Genomic DNA, 24528 nt, shown 5'->3' on the forward strand with positions numbered 1-24528 from the left:
CAAATACCACAGGAGGTACAGAGCACACTACCTTGTTATAACTCCCTCTGAATTCACTGACCCAGTTATACTTTTCTCCAGGGTTGGTGGTCAGAAAAGTAAGTGAGCCTTTGACTGAGGATGAGGATAGTAATTGGTGCCATTTCAAGCAATTTGTAGAGAAGCAAGCAAGCTTGTAGGAAAGCAGGTACACTGGAAAAGCAACCCCTAACAGTGACAATGGGGAAATTCAACCACTTTATTTACCTCATGATTTTTCTAAAAACTAAAACTAAAGCACAGTATTCATTTCAAAAGATGATCAGGAACTATTAGTAAAGTATAGTGTGTACACACAGTAGATTTAGTATTGAACAATAAATGGGCAACCTCAAAGCTATGCATTAATTTTGTATTTGAGCAAGCCCTTTTTAGAATTTCATTCATTTAACATTTTAACATTCTTAAGGAAGCCAACTGTAGGTGCTGTAACATGCTCAAACTAAACTGAAAATCTGATAAAAAGTATTTCACCAGTCTTTTTTAAAAATGCTTCCTTTGAAAACATAACAGTAACAGCCTCAAATGGTACTTTTAATCTGTTGAAACCAAACACCAATGAAATACCTTTTGGTTTTCTTGTCTGCCATTGTTAAATGTCTTTCATTTGGCTCTAGTTTGATCCCCAAACACTTACTTTATCTCTTTGTAAATTAAAAATCTCTAAAGGTTCTGTTAGAAGGATTTTTACCATCAGTAAAGCTCAAAGAAGGCCAAGAAATCTTTCATCAAATTCCAAAGCTAACAAGGAATAGTTAGCTCAGACTCTTTCAAGGCAGCTATTTACAGTTTCAACCAGGGATTCCTGCTGAGTAGAGTTAGCTCTGTTTCTTGGGGAGTTTCATAAACAATGAAGATTTACATTTGTAAACTATCACAGATGCTTGGCTTCTGCACTGTCACATTGAGAACAAACAAGACAAGGAGGTTTTTAAGAAAATAAATTATTTAACTAAAATATTCTTGGTGACATTTCTTCCTTTAACCTCTTAGTTCATGTTTTTACTAAACTACATTTCAGAAAAACCGATACTTTCTCCTATACCAACAATCTTTCAGTTGGTTTTCAGGCAAAGATTTTTAAAAGAAATAAAATAAAAACAAGGAATTTCTTTGAACATGGCAGAAGAAATAACAAGGAAGCAAGGTCTCTCAAGAACACAGGAATACTTAGTATACTATAATGTGGCATTTTAGTTATATACTTGTCTGTATTATAGTTTTAGGAACACAATTATATTTAAAAACATCCAAGGAAAATAAACTACCTTTTTAATTACTATGATTTGAATCTAATATGTAGCAGAGAAGAAAACACAAAGAGGATGCTTATAAGAAAATTAAAACACAAATATAAGCAATACAAATTTAAAATAGGGAAGGAGTATAATAGGTGAGAAATGAAGCAGTCCAAGGTCTTGCTGGCTGCCATTATGCTACAAATTCTTGGTTAACACACGAAAAGTGGAGTGGTTTTAGGAGACAAAGTTAATTTCTCCAACTGAATTAAGAACAGAAAGAAATAAAGAATTTAGGAGAGGAGCTTACAAAATGCCTCTGTAGAAATAACATCTGTGACAAATGTGCATATGCGTGCCCACACACAGGAAACGAACACAAGTGAGCTGCCAGCCTTCTCCTTCCAGAGTGTCATCTCGAGTTATTTCTAACACATATAATACTGCAATTACACCTCTGATCAGGGTATTTTCAGGAGAAGTCAGATACAAGAAAGATGAATTTCTTTTTTTGTTTTCCTAATTTTATCTTATATTTTGCATTTTCTCAGACCCAAGATTTTTGAATAATTTTCTTCTGTATCTTTTAAACACAGCTGACTAAAACAACGTTTTTTTTTTGTAATTTATTTAAGTCTTCCATAATATATATGTAACAAAATATGTATATTCTGACAAATACTAGTGCCATCTCAAAATGGAATTTAAGAGCCACGTAAATAAAACATGAAGAAAAGAAAATCACACACACGTGCACATAGGCATGCATATATGTGCATTGATACAGTTCTTTAATGTAAATCAATACTCATGTAAGTCTATATTAAGTCATGATTTGGAACATATTACATTTTGTAAATGGTTAAAAAATTTTACATTCCAATATGCAGGCTGCAGCGAAGACCTACTCTCAATTTCTCTCAGCCACTTTTAAAAGACTTTTTTAAATGAGTATTTTATAAATGAAAATAATTGAAATTATTTCACCTTTAATGTTACTATGACAGCAGCTGGATATGCCAAACCAACCATGTGATAGGATTTTCTGTACATCCTAAAAAAGACAAAAATAAATGTATACATAAAATTTACTTGCTCAAAGTTTTTAGCTCTCACTTAAATATAATGGTAAAGATTACTCCTAGTTCGTTTACCTTATACCATTAGTTACAGAGTCCCTTTGCGGCAAAGTTGCTAACTACAGGCACCATTTATCAGTCTACAGTGTGATAAATGTCAACAGCATTTTGTCTACTCACAACCACCCTGTAAAAGTTAATGTGATTTTAGTTTTCATGTAAAGATATCTTCCCCTGAATTTCATCTAATTAAAAGATGGACTGTTTGCATGTTTGCACTAACACACTGCCACATTCATGACAGCACATGTTCTTGTTTTATGTGCATATATGTGCCAAAACTTTTAGAATGGAAGTTGAACGTCATGAAAATATTCCCTTTATATACTTTTGCTTTTATTTTCTTACAAAACGGAAATCACTGGAGGAATATCTATCATCGAAATCAGTCTTGAAAATCAGGATTGGTTCCCGTTCCCCCGTGTTGAAGATTGAACATCTGAGAAACACTGATACAAGAAAACAAATTTTATTTAAAGAATAGAAAAGAGAGAGAGAGAGAGAGAGAGAGAGAGAGAGAGAGAGAGAGAGACTGACTCCCTGAGTTGGTGCCTGAGGGAGTGGGGGTGTCTTGCCCCTTTTACAGATTTTAGGTTTCATTTTTTTCTCATGTCCCCTCTTTCCATCCCACCTACTTGGTGACCAAAAGGGTGGGAAGAGAGCTTTCCAGGGGGTGATTGCTTGTGTTGGAAGATGTGATCCCCCCACCCCCCACCCCAGGTTGTTAGCAACCAGGTGATGGGGAGTGCTACCTACCCATTTCCTTTTCTTTGATAATCAACTACCTGTCCTTTGCCCTGGTCTCATCATCAGAATTTACAAGGGATTTTTGTTGTTGTTGTTGTTAAGGATATTGGGAGAGATTATACTGACAAAAATTTCTTAAATTTGTTCAAATTTTTATCCAATATTAAAGAAAGATGATTCAGAAAGACAACAAAGTTCTCTCCATTTTCCATAGTATTATCAATAACAAAAATGTTTTTATTAACCAGTAATTGGTTTGTTTTCCTTTTCTGATGAGCAACCAAAATGACATAAACCCAGCTGTAAGTATACAGCTCAGTGGGAGAGCATTGCCTAGCAGGTAGCATTTGCCTAGCATTTGGTCCTGGGTTTGAAGATACCCTAATGTGTCAAAATAGCACTTCACTTTTATTTGGGTCCATGAAAGATACATGACTCCTCTACAAAGTCCCCTCCCCCCGAAATGCCTGAACAACACTGTAATTCAATTAAATATAATGATATGTACAGTCAGTATAAGAAACAGTCGTGAGGAAAATATGTGTTTTTTGTAAAACCACTATGGAAGATACTAATTTTTTTAATTAATAAACTTTATAGTAAAAATCTGAAAGACATATTACTCAGTTTCTAATTACAAGTCATTATTTTTTAAAAGATTAAAAAAGCCAAATAATCCATCATTTTTTCTTTTAAATCTTAACTTCTTGGAAACTCAGAATGAAAATATTGTATTTAATTGTCTCTTTAGCCTAGATTTTTTTCTTATGAAAATATTTTCCCACTTTATTCCAGACACCTTGTTATTTTGTTTTTGTGTTTCAATTTTAAAAACATTTGTTTCAAATAACTGTAAACCACTTTGGGTGTGGGTAAAAAAAATAGTAGTATTACACATTCTCTATTGGAAGATTTTAGGGCAGTTTAAGATAAAAATACTTATATTAATTACTCCATTGAGATACCTATAATTATTCTAATTCTGCAGAGCAATGAAGGTATTAATCATACCACAAAAGATCTAGAAAATAATTACTGTTACTAAGGATACTTAGTTGTGGGGGTTTTGTTTGTTTGTTTGTTTTGTAGAAAACGATCTCTTCTACCTATTTTTCTAGTCAGTATTTCTAAAAAAGCAGGTGCAGGTGATATGAAAAGATGGTTAACAGGGAAAAGTTTAGTATAAAATCCAATCAGGAATAAGAAATTTTAATAAGAAATGAAGTGACATTAAGTCATTTTATTTATTTATTTATTTATTTTTTATTTTTGCAGACTGCATTTTGATTCATTGTCCACAAATGGGGTGCAAATTTTCGTTTCTATGGTTGTGCACGATGTAGATTCACACCATTCGTGTAATCATACATGTATATAGGATAATGATGTCCGTCTCATTCCACCATCATACTCCCGCCCCCTCCTAATCCCAGAAGAAAAGAACATGTGCTTTGGAATCAGGAGTTAGCTGCTGACTAGTAGTGTGACTTTTGGAATGCTATTTAATGCCGTTCATTTGCAAAATGAGAAGGACAGACTTTGTTGAGAGGTAAAGGGTATAAATGCCTTTCATAATCTAATAAAGACTCAACACAAGAAATCCAGCATTACTATTACTATAGCTGTTGTCATCGGTCTGCTGCCAGTGAGTTTCTTAGACTGGGAGGATGTTGAGAAATGAGTATCAATGTACCTTAACACTACATGGAATGTAAAGAAAGAGGATTGCCCTTCTGAAGAGCGAATCCTCCCCTTTATCATACTTTTCTAATTCTATAACCAGGAATAGAATTCTATGATGGAAGGATTTGAAGTGGAAAATCAGATGGAAATTAAGATGACTTCCCCTAGAATCAGAATGAGCGTGGGAGAAACCTTAATCTAGTTTCCTTGCACTTTGGTAGATAGGTGATATGTCACAAGTTTCTGAAAAAGGATAATGAATTTCCTGGGATCTTCCAGGTGGTGAAGTCCAATTGAAAATATGATGCATTGACTCTGGAAGTTTTTACTATAATTATAAAGTATAATTCAAAAACTTTAAAAAACCCCACTATTTTATACCAAACACTGTGCTAGACAGCAGACTATTTAGTGGAAAGCAAGGGAAATATTCTTGCTGCTTTTGTGAGGCTTATTTCAGTGGTGAAGAAAGACAAAAAATAATAAGAAACAATATATATTAGAAACAGTGATAGGTGCCATGAGGTGAATTACTGGTTGGAGTAGTGCTGGAGGACCAGAATCCAGAGGGATCAGGGAAGGCATCTGGAAAGACAGAAGGGCCCCATGGAATAGTGGGAGGATCATTTCTTGCAGGATTAATAATGGTTCCAAGGCAGGAAAGGCAGGAAAGAGCTAGGGATGTGCTTAGAATTGAAATCAAGGCTGGTGGAGATGTTTGGACAAGGATGAGGGCAGCTATAGTTGAGGCTAGAAGGGAAAAAGGGTCTGGTCAAGGAGGTCTGATTACCAAGTGAAATAGAACAGCATCCAAAGGTTTCTAACTTAAGAACAACAGAGTTAATTTTTATTTTATAACATCACTGTGGAATGAGTTGTTTGGAAAGGCTGACTGAGGAAAAGGGGAGCTTGGTTAGAAAGCTACAGTCCTGTTTCTGATGGTAGGTAATGGAGGCTTAGATTGGAGATGCAGGAGGAGAGATAAGGAAGTGAGTAGTAAATTCAGGACACATTTAGGTTAATAATCGCCAGGACTTGCTGAGGTATTAAATCTTGGCAGAACAGTCTTAGAGGAGGAATCAGCAGGACTTCAAGAAGACTGCTAATATTTTAGGATTAAAGAGAAATATTTTTGAAAATTCAAGACAAATGTCACTAATGGGGATTCAACAGTGATTAAAAAATCATTTCTAAATGCTTGACCCATTGATTTCAAGGTTATTAACTAATTTAGTTACCTTGGGTACATTTTGATACTTCTGTAAGCTATAAAATAAAATTTGTTTTATGTAGCACATACAAAATGGAAATTTAGCATGTCAATATATTTTACTGAATTTTTCTTAATGTTGTCTTCAATGGAAATGCAAATTGGTTTTTATCCATAGTTTGTATTTCTTTTCAGTTTGACAACTTCTGCAAAATTTTCTTAAGCAAAGACAAAATTTCTTTCTTTGATAAAGTAAACATATTCTTTTAGCTGTGACACTCTTATTGACTTCCTGAAATTCTGTTTAGATTTTTAAAATTTGATGCTCTGGGAAATCAATAACCATCACATATATGCTTAAGTTGTTTTAAAAGAACAGGAAGATGGTTGTAGGCATTCTTTCTCCTCAGTCCTGCCTACTTGCCTCACACTTCTGGTCCAACCTGGCAGAACTGAAATCAGTTTATGCACTGAAGAGGATGGTTTTCTATCACCAAACCAATCAGACTATTTTAGGACTCTTTTACCTAAGCCAATTAGATATGATTAAGAAATTTGCAAAAGAATTTGAAAAATTACTCAGTGGATGGTATTTTGGGTGATATTCACATTCTGAGATATTAGAAGCTTATGGCTATGGTTATGATACATGGTTAAATTTCATTGTATTCTTCTTGTATGCAGCCTTATTTACATTTTAAAAATTCACGTGTCCTTCCCATTGTTCCTTTAACATAGAAAAGTTAAAGTTTGTAATGTTTATTGGAGGTGAGTTCTAGGGATATCAAAAGAATAAATGTTTTGATCTCTCTTCAATTTAAAGTACATTGACCAAAAACAAATTCTCTGCTCCTCAACCTCATTAGTTTCTAAACTATTAAAATATCTTTTTGTGTATATAAATTTATTTATGTGTTAGTCTAAGGGATTTCTGATAACTATTTTTCAATTTTGTTGGGCATGTTTATTTTGGGTCTTTTTGTAATTTTGGTCCTGAAATATCTTCTTTCCTAGAAAGAAAAGTAAATCCTCTTAAAAGTTAAAATCATATAAAATTGGGTCACATGAACATGTGTTTCACGTGGAAACTGGTGATTTGACTCCATGGTGAAGGGGACGTTGAATACTCTTGTTTCAGTGACACAAGTGTTGAAAAACTCCTCATAAGTGAAAATGAAAGAGCTTTCCTTTCATGATGGAAAGATGTGAAGAGGATTTTCTTTTCTCTTTATGGCAGAAAAAGACCTGCTTGACTTTTGAAAAATAGGTTGTTACCTAATGTAGAATTTATTTTATGAGCTATTACATTTTATTCAGATAAAATCAATTGTATAACATGTGAATGTGTTAGAATTGGCTTTTTAATTATTAATTCATTTTTAAATTTTTTACAAACTGCATTTTGATTCACTGTACACAAATGGGGTACATCATTTTGTTTCTATGGTTGTATATGATGTAGATTCCTACCATTCATGTAATCATACATGTACATAGGGTAATGATGTCTGTCTCATTCCACCATTTTTCATACGCCTCCTCCCTCTCATTTCCTTCTACATAATCCAAAGTTCCTCCATTCTTCTCTCACTCTCCACACCCCCAACCCCCATTATATATCATTCTCCACTTATCAGGGAAAACATTAGGCCTTTGGGTTTTTGGGATTGGCTTTTTTCACTTAGAATTGTTTTTTAACTGTTAAGCACAAAAGGACATTTCAGAATGGTCAAAGGGCTTTGCTTGCAGTCTGCATGCCAATTTAATGTAAATAAAAATAATACATCCAGGGCAAAGTATTTTCGTTATAGGCAAATCCATCACAAAATCCCCAATCTGGTCATTCTAGTCATGATTGCAGTTTTCCTCAATGAATACAACATAGGTCTCTCATAACTTTGATACAGTGAACATATGCACTGCCTTTTAGATTTTATTTTCTTGAGATACCAATGGTTTTGCTCACCTTTCCACAAAAATTCCAGCCTGAACAGCATGTACGATGCTTCGAAATCTTGGTTTTTCCTCATGTTTCTTTTTCATCATCCCCATTTTCCGTGTGAAAGTAGAAGCCAACCAGTCCCGAACTTCCGATGGAACTGAGTCTGACTGAATGTCACTGAGCTCATCTTCAGTATCCAGCAGCCTTCTATAAAAATGTATGCAGAGTAAACATTAGAAAAACGAGAAGGAAAGCTAATAACAAGAAAACAAGCATTGCAATGAGACCTAATAATAGCAAATCATTCTGATTAGTCCTTAGTATGAACTATTTATATAAAGAAAAAAAAATTGGGTTAACATTTGAAAGTCTCTTAATTTCTCAAATTGATCACCTTCTGAAGGCAAGAACTAATCAGTGTGAGCATTTGCAGCTTCCCTAACATTGAAGTATGAGGCCCATTAAGAGGCATGGACTGTTAGCATCATTAATTAATCATTCCAATAATGAATGAAACTGTGAAAAGATAGGGAAGAGAATTCATAAACAGATGTCTGCTATTCAAAGAAGCAACTGGGCGAAAAGAAAAGACGGGGTTGAAACCATTACAATTGTCTTATATTTAACGATAGTATATATACAGTGCAGCAAATATGTGCTATTTAAATAAGGCTTTGGTGTTTCCAAAATTCATTCATAGGTGCCATTTCATCAGTAAGTACTTCAAATTTTTAGGAAAATGATAAACCCACGTTTTCTAAAATATTATTCTGATATTAATAGCACAGATTTTTAAAAAGTTCCAAAAATGTTAAGGAAAATCAATGGATTATAGTTGTCCCACAGTATTCATGGGGAACTAGTTCCAGAATACCCCTTCACCCCCAAGTTACCCTGATCTGCTTATGCTTAAGTCCCTTATATAAAATGGCAGAGTGTTTTCAAATAATTTAAGCATAGCCTCCTAGATACTTTAAATCATCCCTGCATTATTTATAATACCCAATACAATGTAAATGCCACTTAAACAGTTATTTTCCTGTATTGTTTAGGGATTGATGATATGAAAAAAAGTCTGTACATGTTCAGTACAGACAATTTTTTTTCTGAGTATTTTTGATATGGAGGTGGTCAAATACATAGAAGTGGAACTCACAGTAACAGAGGGCTGACTCTAGTTTGAAAGCTCATTTTAGGAGATTGAGCCAAAGTAGAAGCAGCATCTCCAGTTAAAAGCCAACACTGACTAAAGAGTGGGCATCTAATGGGGTTAGAACTGCTGGTCAACTATGAGCTTGAGGCCATGAGCAGGAGCTGAAACCACTACCCACCTCCTCTATGAACTCCCGTTAAATAAAGCTGCTTGGCTTGGTGGATAGTGATAGCTCCAGTGAAGGAAGATCTCAGGAATCATTCTTATTTTAAAGTTTGCATCTTCAATAGCCAAGAACTTCCTAATGATCTGAACGGGTTAGAAAGTGTGAAGGACTCTCCACAAAACACGAAAATGACTTCATAGAGCAGTAGAGCTTCACCTTCAGGAAGAACACAGGACAGCTCTGCCTGTCATCTGACCTGATTATTTTCTTGTCAGTGCACCAATTTAATAACCTAGAGCTCTTTTTTGCACACTTTAGCTTTGGGCTTTGGGTTCCATTCCCTTTGGTGAATCTCTCTGCAACAAAATGAGGCCTAAGGGTTATGAGCTAATAAAGGGAAGGAAGTCAGGATGGCATCATGTGCCACAGCCTCAGGGACACATCACACATCTTATCAAGAGGGCAGGGACAAACCAAAGGGCAACAATGACGAGGCCCACCCAACACAGCCAAGTATGGATCAAAGAGGCTCAAGAGATAATAATAATATACAAGAGTAAATATTCATGTTACTTTGAATGACCACGTGCCATTTTCCCCTGTACACATGCAAAAGACAGTCATTTGCCAATATTTATTTTTCGTGGTGTTAAGTAGCATGAATGCATTTATGAAATACCTTATGAGAAGGTAAGCACAAATTAAGTGATGGAGTTACAAAACTATATGTACACCTAGGGAGATAAAAAAAGACATATAGTTGGTATTAAAACTGATTAATACTCACTTTATGTTATGTTTAATTTTCTGTCTGTTCTTATGTTTGAATGTTTTTAATTTACCCTTAAAAAGCCGACATTGTAATCCAAAGTATATTATTTTTTTTGCCTTTTTGCCCATTTGAAACTAGATTCATCAGTCCATTTCAGGAAGATATTTCAATATGTCACTTAAAATATTCATTACTTTAAAGTTCATTGCATTTCTATTGTCTCTTATGTGGTGATCAAATAAAGCACGGAGCAGGGCAGGTGGGACAGGAACCATTGTGGTGTAGCCCTGTGATGTCACCATGCTCTCGGCATTCTGCTCCTGCCTTCTCTTGTCAGCTCCTCTGAGTAGAATGATAGACATGTGGTAATGGATGCCAATTCCTCTACAGCAAATTTGATGTTAGTGACCTTAAAGCTGTACGTCCTAAATGCATAAATTATCTAAGACAGATCATCAAACATGAGAAAATTAGTGTATGAGGACAAGAGTCCTCATAGGATGTGTTACTCAGAAGTCTGGCAAACCTCAGTCATGATGCATCGGCTTATTCATTTAGAAGGGGAAGAGCATACGTATGATCTCTGAATAAGAGAGTTATGGATTCATTAGTGGGTATGGGAATAAAGGGAGCAAGTGTGCAAAGGGAGTAGCATGGAATATGCTATCGTATAACCAAAAAACAAATCTTGAAAACCAACAGACACTTCTGTGATGGTTAGGTTGACGTGTCAGCATGGATAGATTATGGTACCCAGTTGTTAGGTCAAATTCTCATCGAGATGTTTCTGTGAAGATATTTTAAAGATATGATTAATATTTAAATAAGGACTGAGTAAAGCAGATTAATTACCTTTGAAATGTGGGTGAACTTCATCCACCATTGAAGGTCTTAATATAAAAGATAGAGGTACCTGGAATAGGAGAGAATTCTGCCACTAGACTGCCTTTGGATTCAATACTGCAATGCTAACTCCTGCCAGAATTTCCATTTTGCTGAGCTACCTTGCAAATTTCAAGCCCCAATAATCACATGAACAAATTCCTCAAGCCAATCTCTCTTTCTCTATCACTAATGAACAGTGTGTGTTAACTCCCAGTGTCTATTATAACTCAGACAGCAATTGCTTATCTCTATTACTATTTGTTTGAGAGAGCATATCAAATCTATTTCCATTTTTTTTTTTTTTTTTTTGGTACCAGGGATTGAACTCAGGGGTATTTAACCATTGGACCACATCCTTAGTCCTTTTTTATATTTTTTATTTTTAGACAGGGTCTCCCTAAGTTGCTTAGGTTTTGCTAAGTTGCTGAGGCTGGCTTTGAACTTGAAATCCTCTGCCTCAACCTACCAAGCCTCTGGGATTATAGGCATGCAGCCACCACACCAGGCCTTATTTCCAGTTTTAAAATACAATAAAAATCCTATTTGCAATAAACTACAATGCCTTTGTAATCATTATGGATCCAAACACCGTATCATTTAGATACTATAAACTTATTGTCAACCTATAAATTGATTAAAAATTGAAAACTTAGAATGGTCCCACTTCATATGGAACTTTTATTTAAAGGAAAGAGATTAAAAAGAAAAGAACAAGGGTGAAATAATATGATTAATTATGAGAGGAAAGACTACGTTAGATAAATGGTCAGGGAAGGTGTTGGTTGAGTTAAGATCTGAGGAATAAGGAAGAATTAGATGCTGGAAAGTTGGGAGGACATTCCAGACAAAGGGAAATGCAAAGGCCCTGAGACAGAATCAGTACTGAGGTGCTTAAGGAACAGAAAGGAGGCCAAAGGTGGCTGGAGTACAATAAACCAGAGGAAAGGAGATCATGGCAGGGGTCAAACACAGATAAAAGTCAGCTAACATCAAACCCTTGAAGAATTTTTGCCCGATTTGCAACGGAACATCTGTAATGCCTTAGACAGGCTACGCTGTGATTCATGTTGCTAAGAGGTCATTGTGGATGCTGTGGGGAAAATTGGATGACTTGTAAGAATGATGTTTTGAGCTCAGTAAGAGTTACAGTTACTGAGCACAATCCATAAATGGTCTTTTTTCCAAGTTCATTACTTTTCTAGGCCTTAATTGGTAGTGAAAATTAGGCATTATTTTTTCTATACTCATTATGCCCTTTCAGTATGAGTCAGAGTCTTAAAGGTATTTTATTACTGTTTTCTCAAGTTTTTTTTTTTTTTTTTTTTTTTTTTTTTTCCTGTTTCATTTATTTGTTTCTCTTCTTCAGGGAAATGGGTTATGTTTATCAGGGGTCTCTTTCCATATCTATCATTTTCCCACTACACCTGTTTCTTTTTTCTTTTCTTTTTTAGTTTTAAGTAATGTCTTTCCTTTTGTCATGTTTTGTTTGCCTCATTTACATTTAAAGTGTTTCATTTGTAAAGCACTTTACTTGTTCCCAGAAGTTTGGGAGGCAGAGGCAGGAGGATGGAGAATTCAAAGCTAGCCTCAGTAAAAGTGAGGCACTTGCAACTCAGTGAGACCCTGTTTTCAAATGAAATACAAAAATAGGGTTGGGGATGTGACTCAGTGGTTGAGTGCTCCTGAGTTCAATCCCTGAAACAAAAAAAAAAAAAAAAAAAAAAAAGTCATTTCATTGTTCTAAAATTTACAGTGAGGATTTGTTTGGAAATACCTTCATTTTCCCACTATGGTTCCTGGTTCATGGCTTTCCCATCTTTTTCACCTTGATATTATAGAATTTTTGTATGGATTCTGGGTTGGTTAATTTTTTTTTTATTATTATTATTGCTCATCTTTGAGCAAGAATATTTCTTACTGACTCAAAAGGTTGAATCAAAAGATTGAAGAACTGGGAGAACACATAGAGCAGACAAGAAGGAAACTTGGGTGTGAGTCAGGATGAGGGTCATTGTGCACAAGAACTAGTTTTCTTTCTCTTTGACTGACAAAAATGGATAGCCACAGGTCCGCTCCTCAGAGGTCCTTCTCTGTTCTACAGCAGTGTTGCAAAGTGGCCTGTTAAGAATCACCAGCCGTCTATGCACCCACCTCTTCATGTGAAATGGGGAACATCTTTACAGCCAGCCAATACACTCTGACCTTTTTTATCCTGAGCAAGGAGTTTTTATTCTTTGTTTGTGTTTGTTCTTGTTTTTGTTTTGTTTTTCTTTTGGACCGAGCGCTATTCTCTAAAGAACTCTGTGTTCTGCTCTTCCTGAGAACCACAATCTTAGACACTTTCTTCATTAAGAAAAATTAAGAGGTTTTATTTCTTAGGTAAAATTTCAGTTCACAAAAATTGAATCGATAATTTGAAGTTTTCATGTATCTCGTGTCCACCCCTACCTCCACAGTTTTCTCTATTATTGACCTGCTGTGCTTCTGTGGTGCATATATTTCAATTGATTAGTCAATATTGGTAATAATTGTCAATCAAAATCAATACTTTAAATTAGGGCTTCACTGTGTTGTACATTCTATGGGTTTCAACAAATGTATAATGAAGTATCTACCATTATAATATCAAACAGAATAATTTCACTGCTCTAAAATATGCCCTTTGCTCCTTGTAGTCATTACTCCTTCTAGTTCCACTCCATGTCGCTGGAAGCTTACTGCATACATAATTTTTCTTTTCTCAGTTTGTCTCATAGCTGGAATTATACAGAAAAAGACACCTTTGGCTTATTTCATTGGCTTATTTCATGTAGTAATATCATTCAAGATTTCTCCATGTCTTTTTATGACTTGATAATTCATCTCTTTTTATTGCTGCACAAGAACTAGTGTGTCTATTATATGGATATATTACATTTTTTAATGTATTCTAGTATTGAAGGACATTTTGCTTGCTTCCAAGTTTTGGCAACTGTGAATAAAATTACAAACATTCACAGCAGATTTTTTACCTCATTTGAGTAAATACAAAGGATACACAATAGCTTTGCATAGTTTTATAAAATTCTGCCAAATCTGTCTTCCAAAGTGTCTGTACCAGGCTGGGGATACAGCTCAGTTGGTAGAGTGCTTGCCACGCAAGCATCAAGGCCCTGGGTTCAAATCCCCAGCACCACAAAAAAAAAAAAAAAAAAAAAAAAAGAAAAAAAAAAAATGTCTGTACCATCTTTCATCCCCACCAGCAAAATGAGTCAGAGGTGAAGTCAACTTCATCTCTTGCCTGGTTTACTGCAGTGTCCCCTAACTGCCCTCCTGGCTCTTCCTTCTGATACCTGTCAGTCTCATGTTCCCTCCCAGCAAGAATGCCTCTTTTGTTTTGGTATTAGGGATTGAATCCAGGGACATTTAACCACTGAGCCACACCCCCAGCCCTTTTTATTTTTTTATTTTGAGACAAGGTCTTGCCGAGTTGCTTACGGCCTCACTAAGTTGCTGAGGCTGGCTTTGAGCTTGTGATCCTCCTGCCTTAGCCTCCTAAGTTATTGATATTACAGGCATGTACCACCACACCTGGCCAGAATGCCTCTTTTAAGGTTTAAGGTAGACCTTGTCAATGCCTACTTCATAAAGCCCTACATAAGTCATCTCAAGTCAAGTCTCCAACTTCATCTCTTAACCAGTTACCTCTAAGTCATTTTGTTCTATTAACCATGACCTCCTTGCCATATGCAAAGCTGCCAAATTTGCTTCTGTTTCTGGGTTTTTGCACTCACTTTTCTATCTGCTTAGAATCTCTTACTCAAGATTCTGGTATGAATCATTTCCTCACTGGATTTGAGTAGAGAGGGCTTCTCTGGTCACCCGTTCCTCCATCATGGTAAGTGCCTTAGTTCTGTCTTTGTCCTGCTGTGAGCACTTACACTACTTGATGTCACATCATGTTTATTTAGTGATCAGTCTGTGGACTGGACTATAAAGACCTTGGGAGCAGAGAACTATATGTTTCTGTGCACTATTATATTGCCCACATCCGAAATAGTGCAAGGCACAGAGCAAGCAATCAATATATTCCCATCAAATGACTAGAAAATGTTTAGAAATATTTACCCCCAATGATGATAGGTCATTACCCTTTGGGGAGTGAAGTGAGGATGGAAATGGTAGAAGTTTTAGTCTGGAATCTTGTGCCATTTGATTTATAAGAAGCAGTAAAGGGAGAAATTTACTGTTACCAATTATCTATCTCAATGCTGCTAGGTTACTTTCCCCTTGAATAGTCACTGTATAAATTTTTTTTAAACAAATTGTGGAGCCAGACACGTACAGATAGATGCTCCTTGATTTACGGTTGGGGTTATGTCCTCATCAACTCATTGTAAATTGAAACTATCCGAAGTTGGAAATGAGTTTAATACATCTAACCTACCAAAAACATCCTAACTCAGCCGGAGCATGTATTTCACTCTAGTGAGTGTGTGACTGACTGGGAGCTGCAGCTCATGTCTGCTGCTTCATGTACTGCATACCATTAGCCAAGGAGAAGGTCAAAATTCAAAATTAGAAGCACAGAATCTACAGAATGCTTACTTGCTTCCCATACATTCGATGTGGAAAAAAACAATCATTTTTATTTTTTACAATATTTTTCATTAAGGAATTTTTAAATCATTACATCTATTATTTTTATGCCTCTAGTCAAAGAACTCAGTATTTCTGTCAAATAGTCTTTTATGCTCATTTATCAAATAGTTTGTTAAGAAATTCCTAATGAACACATAAATAAGTGGTAGCAGATTCATTAAGATAATTATTCCAGTTTGAATATTAAAAAAAAAAAAGGTTGAAAGACAGATGGATAACATCTAAATTGAAGCAAGTTTTAAAAAATAAACCTATGCTCTTAATGGCACACATTTCTCCTTATCCCCTCCATCTCTTTCTTATTTTTTGTCTCTCTTTCCTTGACACCTGCCTTGTACTCTATCTTAACACCACATGGGCCCTTCAAGTGTCCTTTGATCAAGCTGCACAGGGCAGGAACAAAAACTACAATGTAACCTGGGCATTTTAGAGACAGAATTATCATATGCGATTTTCCTGTACATTTATCTAAGATGTGTTGCAATATTGGGATACTTACATAAGATGATGCACTAAAACATCTAAGACTATTTTGCCTTCATTTCATCTCTGGAATTTGTGCAAGTAAGTTGATAAAACGGGATCTCAAATATTATAATTAAGTTTGCTTTCCAAATATCCAACAGCTTGATTGTTCTTCATTCTATTGTTAGAAGGCAGAGTGAGCATAATTGTTTACCCTTAGGAAATGAAGATCGAGTTTAAGAAGAAAACATAATCATTGATGTATTTTCCTAGGAATTCTTATAATGCATGACATAGAAAGAAATAGTGAGGAGTATATATGTAAAACATATGACTGTTGACCTCTGAAAAATGCTTTTTCTATTTGATATGACTTTCTTCAGTCCCAGTGGAGCCAATAGAGCATAAAGTGAGGGTTTCCTAGAGCAGACTGTTGATGGGGGAGCAGAGTACTGTGAAAACTGACCCTGCATCTGATCAGTGATCAACTGATCCTCAAGAGATATTTATGTTCCAAATTTTTTCTTGAAATCAGATGACATATCTCCCTAAGGGCTTATATTTTGAACTAGAAAGCTTGCAGGGAAAGGGAAGTAAAGCAGGAGGCGGCCACGGAAGGAGAGGTCATGGGATTTTGACTCTTACAATTCTATGTCAGTGAAAATATTTCTGTCTACAGTGGACTCTTGGAAAATAGTTACACCCAAGTACCCACACAGTTATTTCCAGGCAATTAGTGCCCACAATTTCACTTATTAAGTTTCAAGTGCTGGATATGATTAGGAGAAACTGGCTTCTCTAGTTTGAAATTTTCTTTTTCAGTCGTACTATTCATATAAAGGGTACATTTAAATAAGCTACTCATTCAGTTCCATTTGATGGTCCCAAGTCAGAGTGTATTTCTGCCAAATACTTCATAATTAATATTTTAAAGTTGTTATCAGGTGAATAAGCTGTTACATATTCTATCTTATCTTTTAATAAGTTTCATAAAAGGCTAATACATAGGGTTTGAATTAGAAGTTCTCAACTTCTGTGATGGGGCTAGGCCAGCTGGATTTGATTGTCCTACTATACCTATCTACTCTCCCTCACTTTATAGGCCTCATGCAGAAGCAGGTGGCCACCACAGCCCCCCTGTGCAATTTCCATCAACCTGCTTGGTCTTGGAAGTAGCTGCTTCCTGGCCACTCTTTGGGATGTTGGAATGCAGTCATACCCAGGCCCTTTTCAGAAGAATGACCTAAGAAAGAAGCTCACTTAGACTTAGGAGACTGGCTTGAAAATCTTTGAATAGAGAATTCCAGGGTCTCAGTGTACAAAACATGGTAGAGGAGCACCTTGAACAGGGCAGGAAATTCCAAGATCCTGGTAACTGGAGAGGGGAGAAAGGCATCAGTTCCAGGTTGCTGGTTTTGGAGCCCTTTCCACCCCAGGGAAGGACTCACCAAGACAGAGCCATTGTTGGGTGTCCTGAGTGGGGTTGTGTTATTCAGGGAAGTAGCGCTACTGGCCCAGGGTTGAGGCTGGAGCTGAATTTGTGTGCTGCCAGCAGCCTCCTGGTGGAGCCTTTCCAACAAAGCTGGGGGAAGTGAGAGGTTGGTCTGTCTGCAGTACAGAAGGTTTTTTTTAGAAAAGTACCCTCACAGGGGAATCCATTAGTGATATTTCTTTTATTAACATATCTGTATTCTGAGCTGCACCCTCTCCTCCACCTCTCCACCCAAAAAGAAAAAAAAAAACACCCTAAAAAAACACCCTAAGGTAATACCAATCCTTCACCCAGGCTTCAGAATGATCTGAAGACAGATACAGATAATTACCCCAGCTAACTTAATTGCTTATACTATGAAGCAGGAAAGGAGGCAAACTTTCACTCATTTCATCTCATAACCACCATGAGGAAGATGTAAGTATTCATTATCATTACATTTATTTTACTGATAAGTAATTTGAGGTTCAGCCACCTTAAATGACTTGATCAAATATCAGGAGAAGCCATATTAAATTTTGAGCTGAAGTCTGTCTGATTTTGGAGTCTGAGTCTGTAACTGAGGTATTTCGCATCTCCAGTGCATGTTTTTCTTATAAAGTACCAAGACTACCTTCATGTTCAGTCAATAATGATACCAGCAATTATTATTCTCTGTCCCATCTCTGCCTGGAAATTCAGAGTTATAAATAATTAATCTTAAAAATCATAAATGAGTTTTGTTCAACAGGGAATTTTGGAGAGAGGAAGTTTAGATTTATATCCAAAGCTGATATTTCAATCATTTTCTCACAAAGAAATATATCTGGTGGCAAAATTTCAGGGTATTATACTTTGAAGTATAATAAAGTTAATGTCTGAAAAAGAGAATACATTTGAAATGCCATATCTATTATCAGTAATGTACTTCCTAAGCGCAAAGTACATTTAAATATATTCTACCAGCCCACCACCAAGGCATGTTTGTTTATTTCTCATTTTATTCCCTTTTTTATTTCAAAAGGGTTTAAGATGGCAGACTCACAAATTTATTTCAACAACTTTATTTTTTAAAGAAGTTTCTTTCCTTTTTCTGTTAACTCGATACATTTGATCCATATATTCTCTGATTTTGTGTTAGTCTTTTTTTTTTTTTTTTTCCAAACTGTGGATGACCATTGTATAAGAGAGACTGTGGAGGCTGCACATTTGTGTGCAGAAGTCATTTATGATGAAGTCGGCTTAATTCCCCAGAGGCAAACTCTTGCTAAAACAAGGTTGAGTAAGGATAGTGTTGAAGTCAGAGATATTTTTCTCCAAATGAAGGCCTAAGAAGGACTTGGTGCCTCCTCTGCACCCACCCAAAGAAGCAAAGGTCTGACAGAGGGAGGTCCTATCCCCCAGGACAGGCAGAAAGGACTCCAGGAATGTTGGGGGAAAGCTCTGAGGAGAAATTAAGTTATTTGAAGAGTTGGAATCAAGATTTTATTTTTGAAATTGTTTGGGGACAGAAATGGGGGAAATGAATGAGGCAGAGACCTCTTTCATGGGCCTTACCGAGGACTACAGACTGTCCACCAGGAAGTCTTCTTTGCCCAAAAATATCTTTGAAAATATTCAATTAGACACAAAGCTTAACATTCCACTAATTACCAAGTCTTTGATTAGTAAGCATCCTCTGAGGTTGGAAATTGGTCTCTAAAAGCAGATTCCTAGTTCCATCACTATTAGTTATGTAATCTTGGAAAACACTTCATTTGTGTGGGCCTCAGTGCCTTTATCAGTACAACAGAGATCATATCAGTATCCCAAGCAGTGTGGTTGTGAGGATGGGTTAGACAGACCCACAGAAAGCATGTAGAACAGCGTCTGTCACACAGCAAGACCTTGGTAAACTCCCAGCTACTTACTCATCTGCATGAATTAGTCTAAGCAGATTTCCTGTTTCTTATGGGTAGAAAGAGGGAGGATGCCATAGTGTTGGAAGGGTTTGAGATGTGGTGGAAGGAAGAAGTAGACTTGGGGAAACCAAAGACTTTGGTCAGGAAACCAAAGCAAGGACTTCATAGGTTGATAAGAGGTGGTAGTAGAGATCCCCATGAATAATTTTTACCTACATTAAACTTTTACCTGGTAGATCAAGCAAATTCAGAAAGGCAGAAAATGGAATAGTTGAGGAGAGGAAGAAATGGAGAGTCATTGTTTAATGTACAGAGTTTCTGTTTAGGACAATGAAAATGTTCTGTAGAGGGATGACAGAAAGGAGCTTCACTGTACCAAATCGTACACTTAAAATGATTGAAATGGCAATGCATAGGTTCTTTATACTTTTCCATAATAAAACCATATTTACCTACTTTTGTTCCTTCCCCATTTTACAGAAAACAGAAGTGCTGTCTTTTCTAACCAGGGAAATGAGACACAAAAGAAGGGCGTATCATGACCATGCAGCCCCATGTCCTTTCCAGGGTTACTGAGTGGAGAGAAAGGGTGGGGCTGCAGCCCAGAGATTAAGCCTAAGAACTATGACTTCCCAGGCCTGGAAGAGGTGACTGTGCCACAGAACGAAGTAGAGGCCTGGCCTTCCCTGTCCCCAGAACTTGCTCTGAGGCACTGCTAATCTTTAACACAGCAGCCCTTTCTCAATGTTCCTATTCCATGATGGAATTTTCTAGAGGTTAGGGGAGGCATTTCAGCCCAATATATTTTACACCACTTGGAGAAACACCTGAGCTATGCTCTTTTGATAATGCAAAAACTTATGACCATCAAAGTTCTAATGTTCTCTCTGTATCTCTCCTTTATAGCCTCATTGTGACATCTTCTAAAGAGTAGTTCTTTTGAATTTAAATTACTCTCAGTCACGTAATGATGCCAGTAAAAATGTTTCTCTGCATAGAAACTGTGATCTCCCATTGAATGTCTTGATACCATTATAAAAAGAATCAATGGGCCATAGATACATGGCTTTCTTTGTTCTATTACTTGATCTAGATGTCTATCCTGATTCCACTTTAACACTCTTTTTGGTATTGTACCTTTGTAATTAAGTTTTAAAATTGGGACATATAAGTCTTCCCTTCTTTTTCCAGATTTTTTTCTTTGGGGGGTGCTAGGGATCAAACCCAGGGCCTTGTGCTTACAAGGCAAGCACTCTACCGACTGAGCTATCTCCCCAGCCCCGACTTGTTTTTGAGGTTCAAATGTTACATCTTTGCCAAAAAAGAATATTGGCATTTTGATAGTGATGGCAGTGAATTTGTGTATAACTTTGGTCAGTATTGCCATTTTCACAATATTGTCTTCCAATACATGTATTTGGGCTGTCTTTACATTTATTCGTGTTTTCTTTAAGTAAAGTTTTGTATTTTTTACTGTAAAAGATCTGCTTTTTCTTGGTTTAAATTTATTCCTAAGTATTTTATTCTTTTTTAATGCTTTTGCAAATGGAATTGTTTTCTTAACCTCCTTTGTGAATTTTTCATTCCCAGTATATAGAAATTCAGTGGAAGAAAAAAATCTCAACTCCACCTCAATTCTAACATTGTCACCTATAATTTCATGTCCTTTATGAAATTAGCAAATGGAAAGTAGCCTAATAGACTTTTCCAGATAGTCTGAATATATTATCATTCACTTTGGCCTTTGTAATACCTAGTTGTCTTTCATTAACAAATAAATTGTGTCTCAGTCCAAAAAAAAAAAGAGTAGTTCTCCAAATATGTTCCCTGGGAACTTGTTAGAAATGGAAATTCAAGGGCGTCAATGAAAATCTATGGAATCAGAAATTCTGGGAGTGGAACTCAGCACCCTATTTTAACAAGTCTTCTAGGTGATTCTGATGAACACTAACATTTGAGAACAACCCTTCTTCTCTGTTTACAGCTTGACAATTAATGAAAGTTCTCTGCCCAAAAAATGTGATTTAATGCTCCTCTATGATGTGAATTTGGTGGCATTCCTTATTTTCATGTGCCCATTATTTTATTGTGAGTGATGGATAGTTTTGGTGAATGACGTGGGAAGAGACAGGTAGAAGAATCCCTATGATGACATCTTCATCAAAGAATCTTTTATTTTGTTGTTAACAAATGGGAATTATCTGTATGATACTTGATTGCAAAATATAAATGTCAATTTCTCAACTGTGCAGGGTGAAAAATGAGTGCTAGAAAGCACTGGAATATATTCTGAAGCCAGAAACATGAGGGCAGATAAGGAATATTTTTCTTTCTAAGCCCACAAGGCCAACTAGTGGAGATGATGATGGCAGGGAGTTGAGAGTAGGTAAGGAGAATAGTAAAATAACTATCAGAGTATACAGAGTATCCTTCATAAATATTTATTGAATAAATGAATAAAAGTATAAAAATAGGCAGAGGATCTCCAGTCTTATATATATATTTTTTAAATATTTAGGTATTTGCAGTACTTAGGTATTATTCTAGTAGCTATTTATTCCAGATTAGGACTAATGTCACTTTTGTTTGTTTCTTTTGGTGCAAATATTAAATATGTTAACATTTTCTATCAGATTCTGCTTCATGTGTGAAAGATATCAAAATACAATTTTTAAAAATGTTTTCTGTTACCCTGTGCCCTATGTCTATATAGTCAGCATGATTTCATTCACCAGTTCAAGTTATATATGACACACCATTACCTGAGGGATAAGAAAAGCCCTCCTCATGCTTTTGAGTTTCAAAATCTAGGTCTTGTGGAAAGAGGAAAGATCCAGGCAAAGAAAATATGAGAATATGAATAGTCAAAGCAAAGTTTCCAACATAGTGATTATCTAGAGATGCTTTGCATTAATGAAAAGGAGTCAGGAAGGAAAGCAGGAGAGACAGAGGAGGGGACATTGAATTTTGTCTGACCTCCAAACCAAGAAAACCATGAGGAGGACAACAGCACATCCAGATAAATTTCCTCAAAGTGAGCTGAGAGTGCTACCCAGCCCCCAGCCCCCACTCCTGTGTGGAACCTTAGAGGACAGCAGGATCCAGTGCAAAACTGACTGGTGGTCTAGACAGGGGCTAGAGACAACCTCATATATAGGACTGAGTCAGACTAGGCTGATGGGGATATGAGAGAAAAGAGATGGAGGGCTGACAGAGGCAGCACATATTTTGGAACTAGGCTTGCTGATGGAATGTAGAAAAAGATGAGGAAATTTGGGCTGGGGATATAGCTCAGTTGGTAGAGTGCTTGCCTCACAAGCACAAGGCCCTGGGTTCAATCCCCAGCACCACCAAAAAAAAAAAAAAAAAAAAAAAAAGATGAGGAAATTCTCTTTCACTTAATGAGAAAAATCTTAGGTATCTGGTTTCCAGTACTCGATGCTTGTTTAGGAATCATTGGTGTTATCTGACTGTGCCATGGGGTCAATATGGTTTGTAGGCTACCTTGGAAATTATAATCAAGTTATTATCTTGTTTTATGAAAAAATAGATTATGAATTCTAAGTGACTATCTTAGAAATCAGACATTTGTGTTCAGGCTTGTTATTAAGATAAACTGGATCCTTGGAGCTATTAGAAATTAAGAAAATAGATTTGGAAGAAAGGAGACCTACATGACCAGAACAATTCTCTCAATGGCAAATGACACCAAACCTAAGTCAAAGTGAAGTTCTCAACAGAGAAGTTCTGTTATTTTCCTTAAGAAAAAAAAAAAAAAATCTAATGGTAGATTGACTTCAGTAAGGGGGTTTTTAATATCAACTGGTCAACAACATCTTCAAGGACTCAGGTTTCCTCAACTTAATATTACATTTAACTTTATGCTTTTAGCAAGATGGCTATATCAGTTTCAAGCATCATACTTTCATATGACAACACCCTTTTCTATGGAGAAGAAACCTTCTGGCAATATCTCTATCAATCTTTCCTAGAGGCAATTCTATTATCCAGAATTGTATCAGATGTCAATGTCTAAACTCACTGGTTGGGAAACTGAAGACTAACAACTGGTTTAAATCAATTAAGATCCACCCATCCTGAGTCTGGAACTGAAGTTGGACTTCTCAAAACAAGAGAGATTTTTTTTTTTTTTTTCATTTTTTAAAGAATGGGTTCTGTTGATAAAGAAGAAAAGAATGAATGTTGGGCATGTTCCATTTGAATTTGAACTTTTCTTGGATATTTAATAATTATATGATCCTAAACAAGTCAATTACTTTCTCTATGCTTTGCATTTATTAACTTTACAGTGGAAAAAATGAGTATCTAATTCATAGACTTTTTGAGAATTACATGCAGCAATATTGGCAAATTGCATAATTGCCTTAGATACAACTGTCAAACAATTTTCATTGTTAATATCACCATTAGAAAAGAATAGTATTTAAAATAGCATTTTTCAGATCTAGGAAACATTCGCTTATATTTTATCAACACAAAAATATCACAACAGTGAGATTTTATTTAATATACAAAACTTTTCTTTTTGTCCTTAGACTCTTGAAATTTTGTAGAAAGTAGCCTACCACATATAGGCAAAACATATAAACCCAATCAAAAGTAATGTGGCTTTTCCTAAGCCTTGTTTCCATATTCCATCTAAGAGGGAGAACAGCCTACAAACATAGCACTCCAAACAGGCCTCCTCCCTACAACTCCACAAACATAGAATTTATAAAATTTATTATGCTCTTTTAATGATTCACTGAGTTCCAGCAATGTCTTAGCACATTTCCCTCAAACTGATTTCCTCAGGGTCTCCTCCAAGTGGAAACAATCTAAAAAATATAAGAGTCTATATTTTAAGTGCTCCTCCACTAAGCCAATAATAAGCAGCTTCCTCCTGCCATCCTCCTGGTGGCCAGGATAGTTTAGTTTGAGCAGGGGACTTTGGATCATGGGAAAGACTACAGGACTCCAGAACAGAAAGGGATTGAGATTTCATCTTCCATGTGAGAAAAGCAATGACTAGAGCAAAAAGAAAAATCTTTTTTCCTAGAGGCTAATTAGCAGCAG

The 24528-nt window shown here is 36.0% G+C and overlaps 1 protein-coding gene across 3 annotated transcripts in view; it reads right to left on the reverse strand.

The window, feature by feature from the left end:
- PDE1A (phosphodiesterase 1A) overlaps positions 1 to 24528 on the reverse strand; it is a 363460-nt gene that overhangs the window by 69863 nt on the left and 269069 nt on the right. For all 3 annotated transcript variants that reach the window (XM_079134553.1, XM_079134554.1, XM_079134555.1), the window contains 2 exons: positions 8023 to 8205; positions 2265 to 2331 (listed from right to left, as the gene is read on the reverse strand). In XM_079134553.1, coding sequence (XP_078990679.1) covers positions 2265 to 2331; positions 8023 to 8205 — 250 coding nt within the window. The remainder of the gene's footprint in view (positions 1 to 2264; positions 2332 to 8022; positions 8206 to 24528) is intronic.

The sequence above is a fragment of the Sciurus vulgaris genome (assembly GCF_902686455.1).
Source record: "Sciurus vulgaris genome assembly, chromosome: 3".
NCBI classification, from domain to species: Eukaryota; Metazoa; Chordata; class Mammalia; order Rodentia; family Sciuridae; genus Sciurus; species Sciurus vulgaris.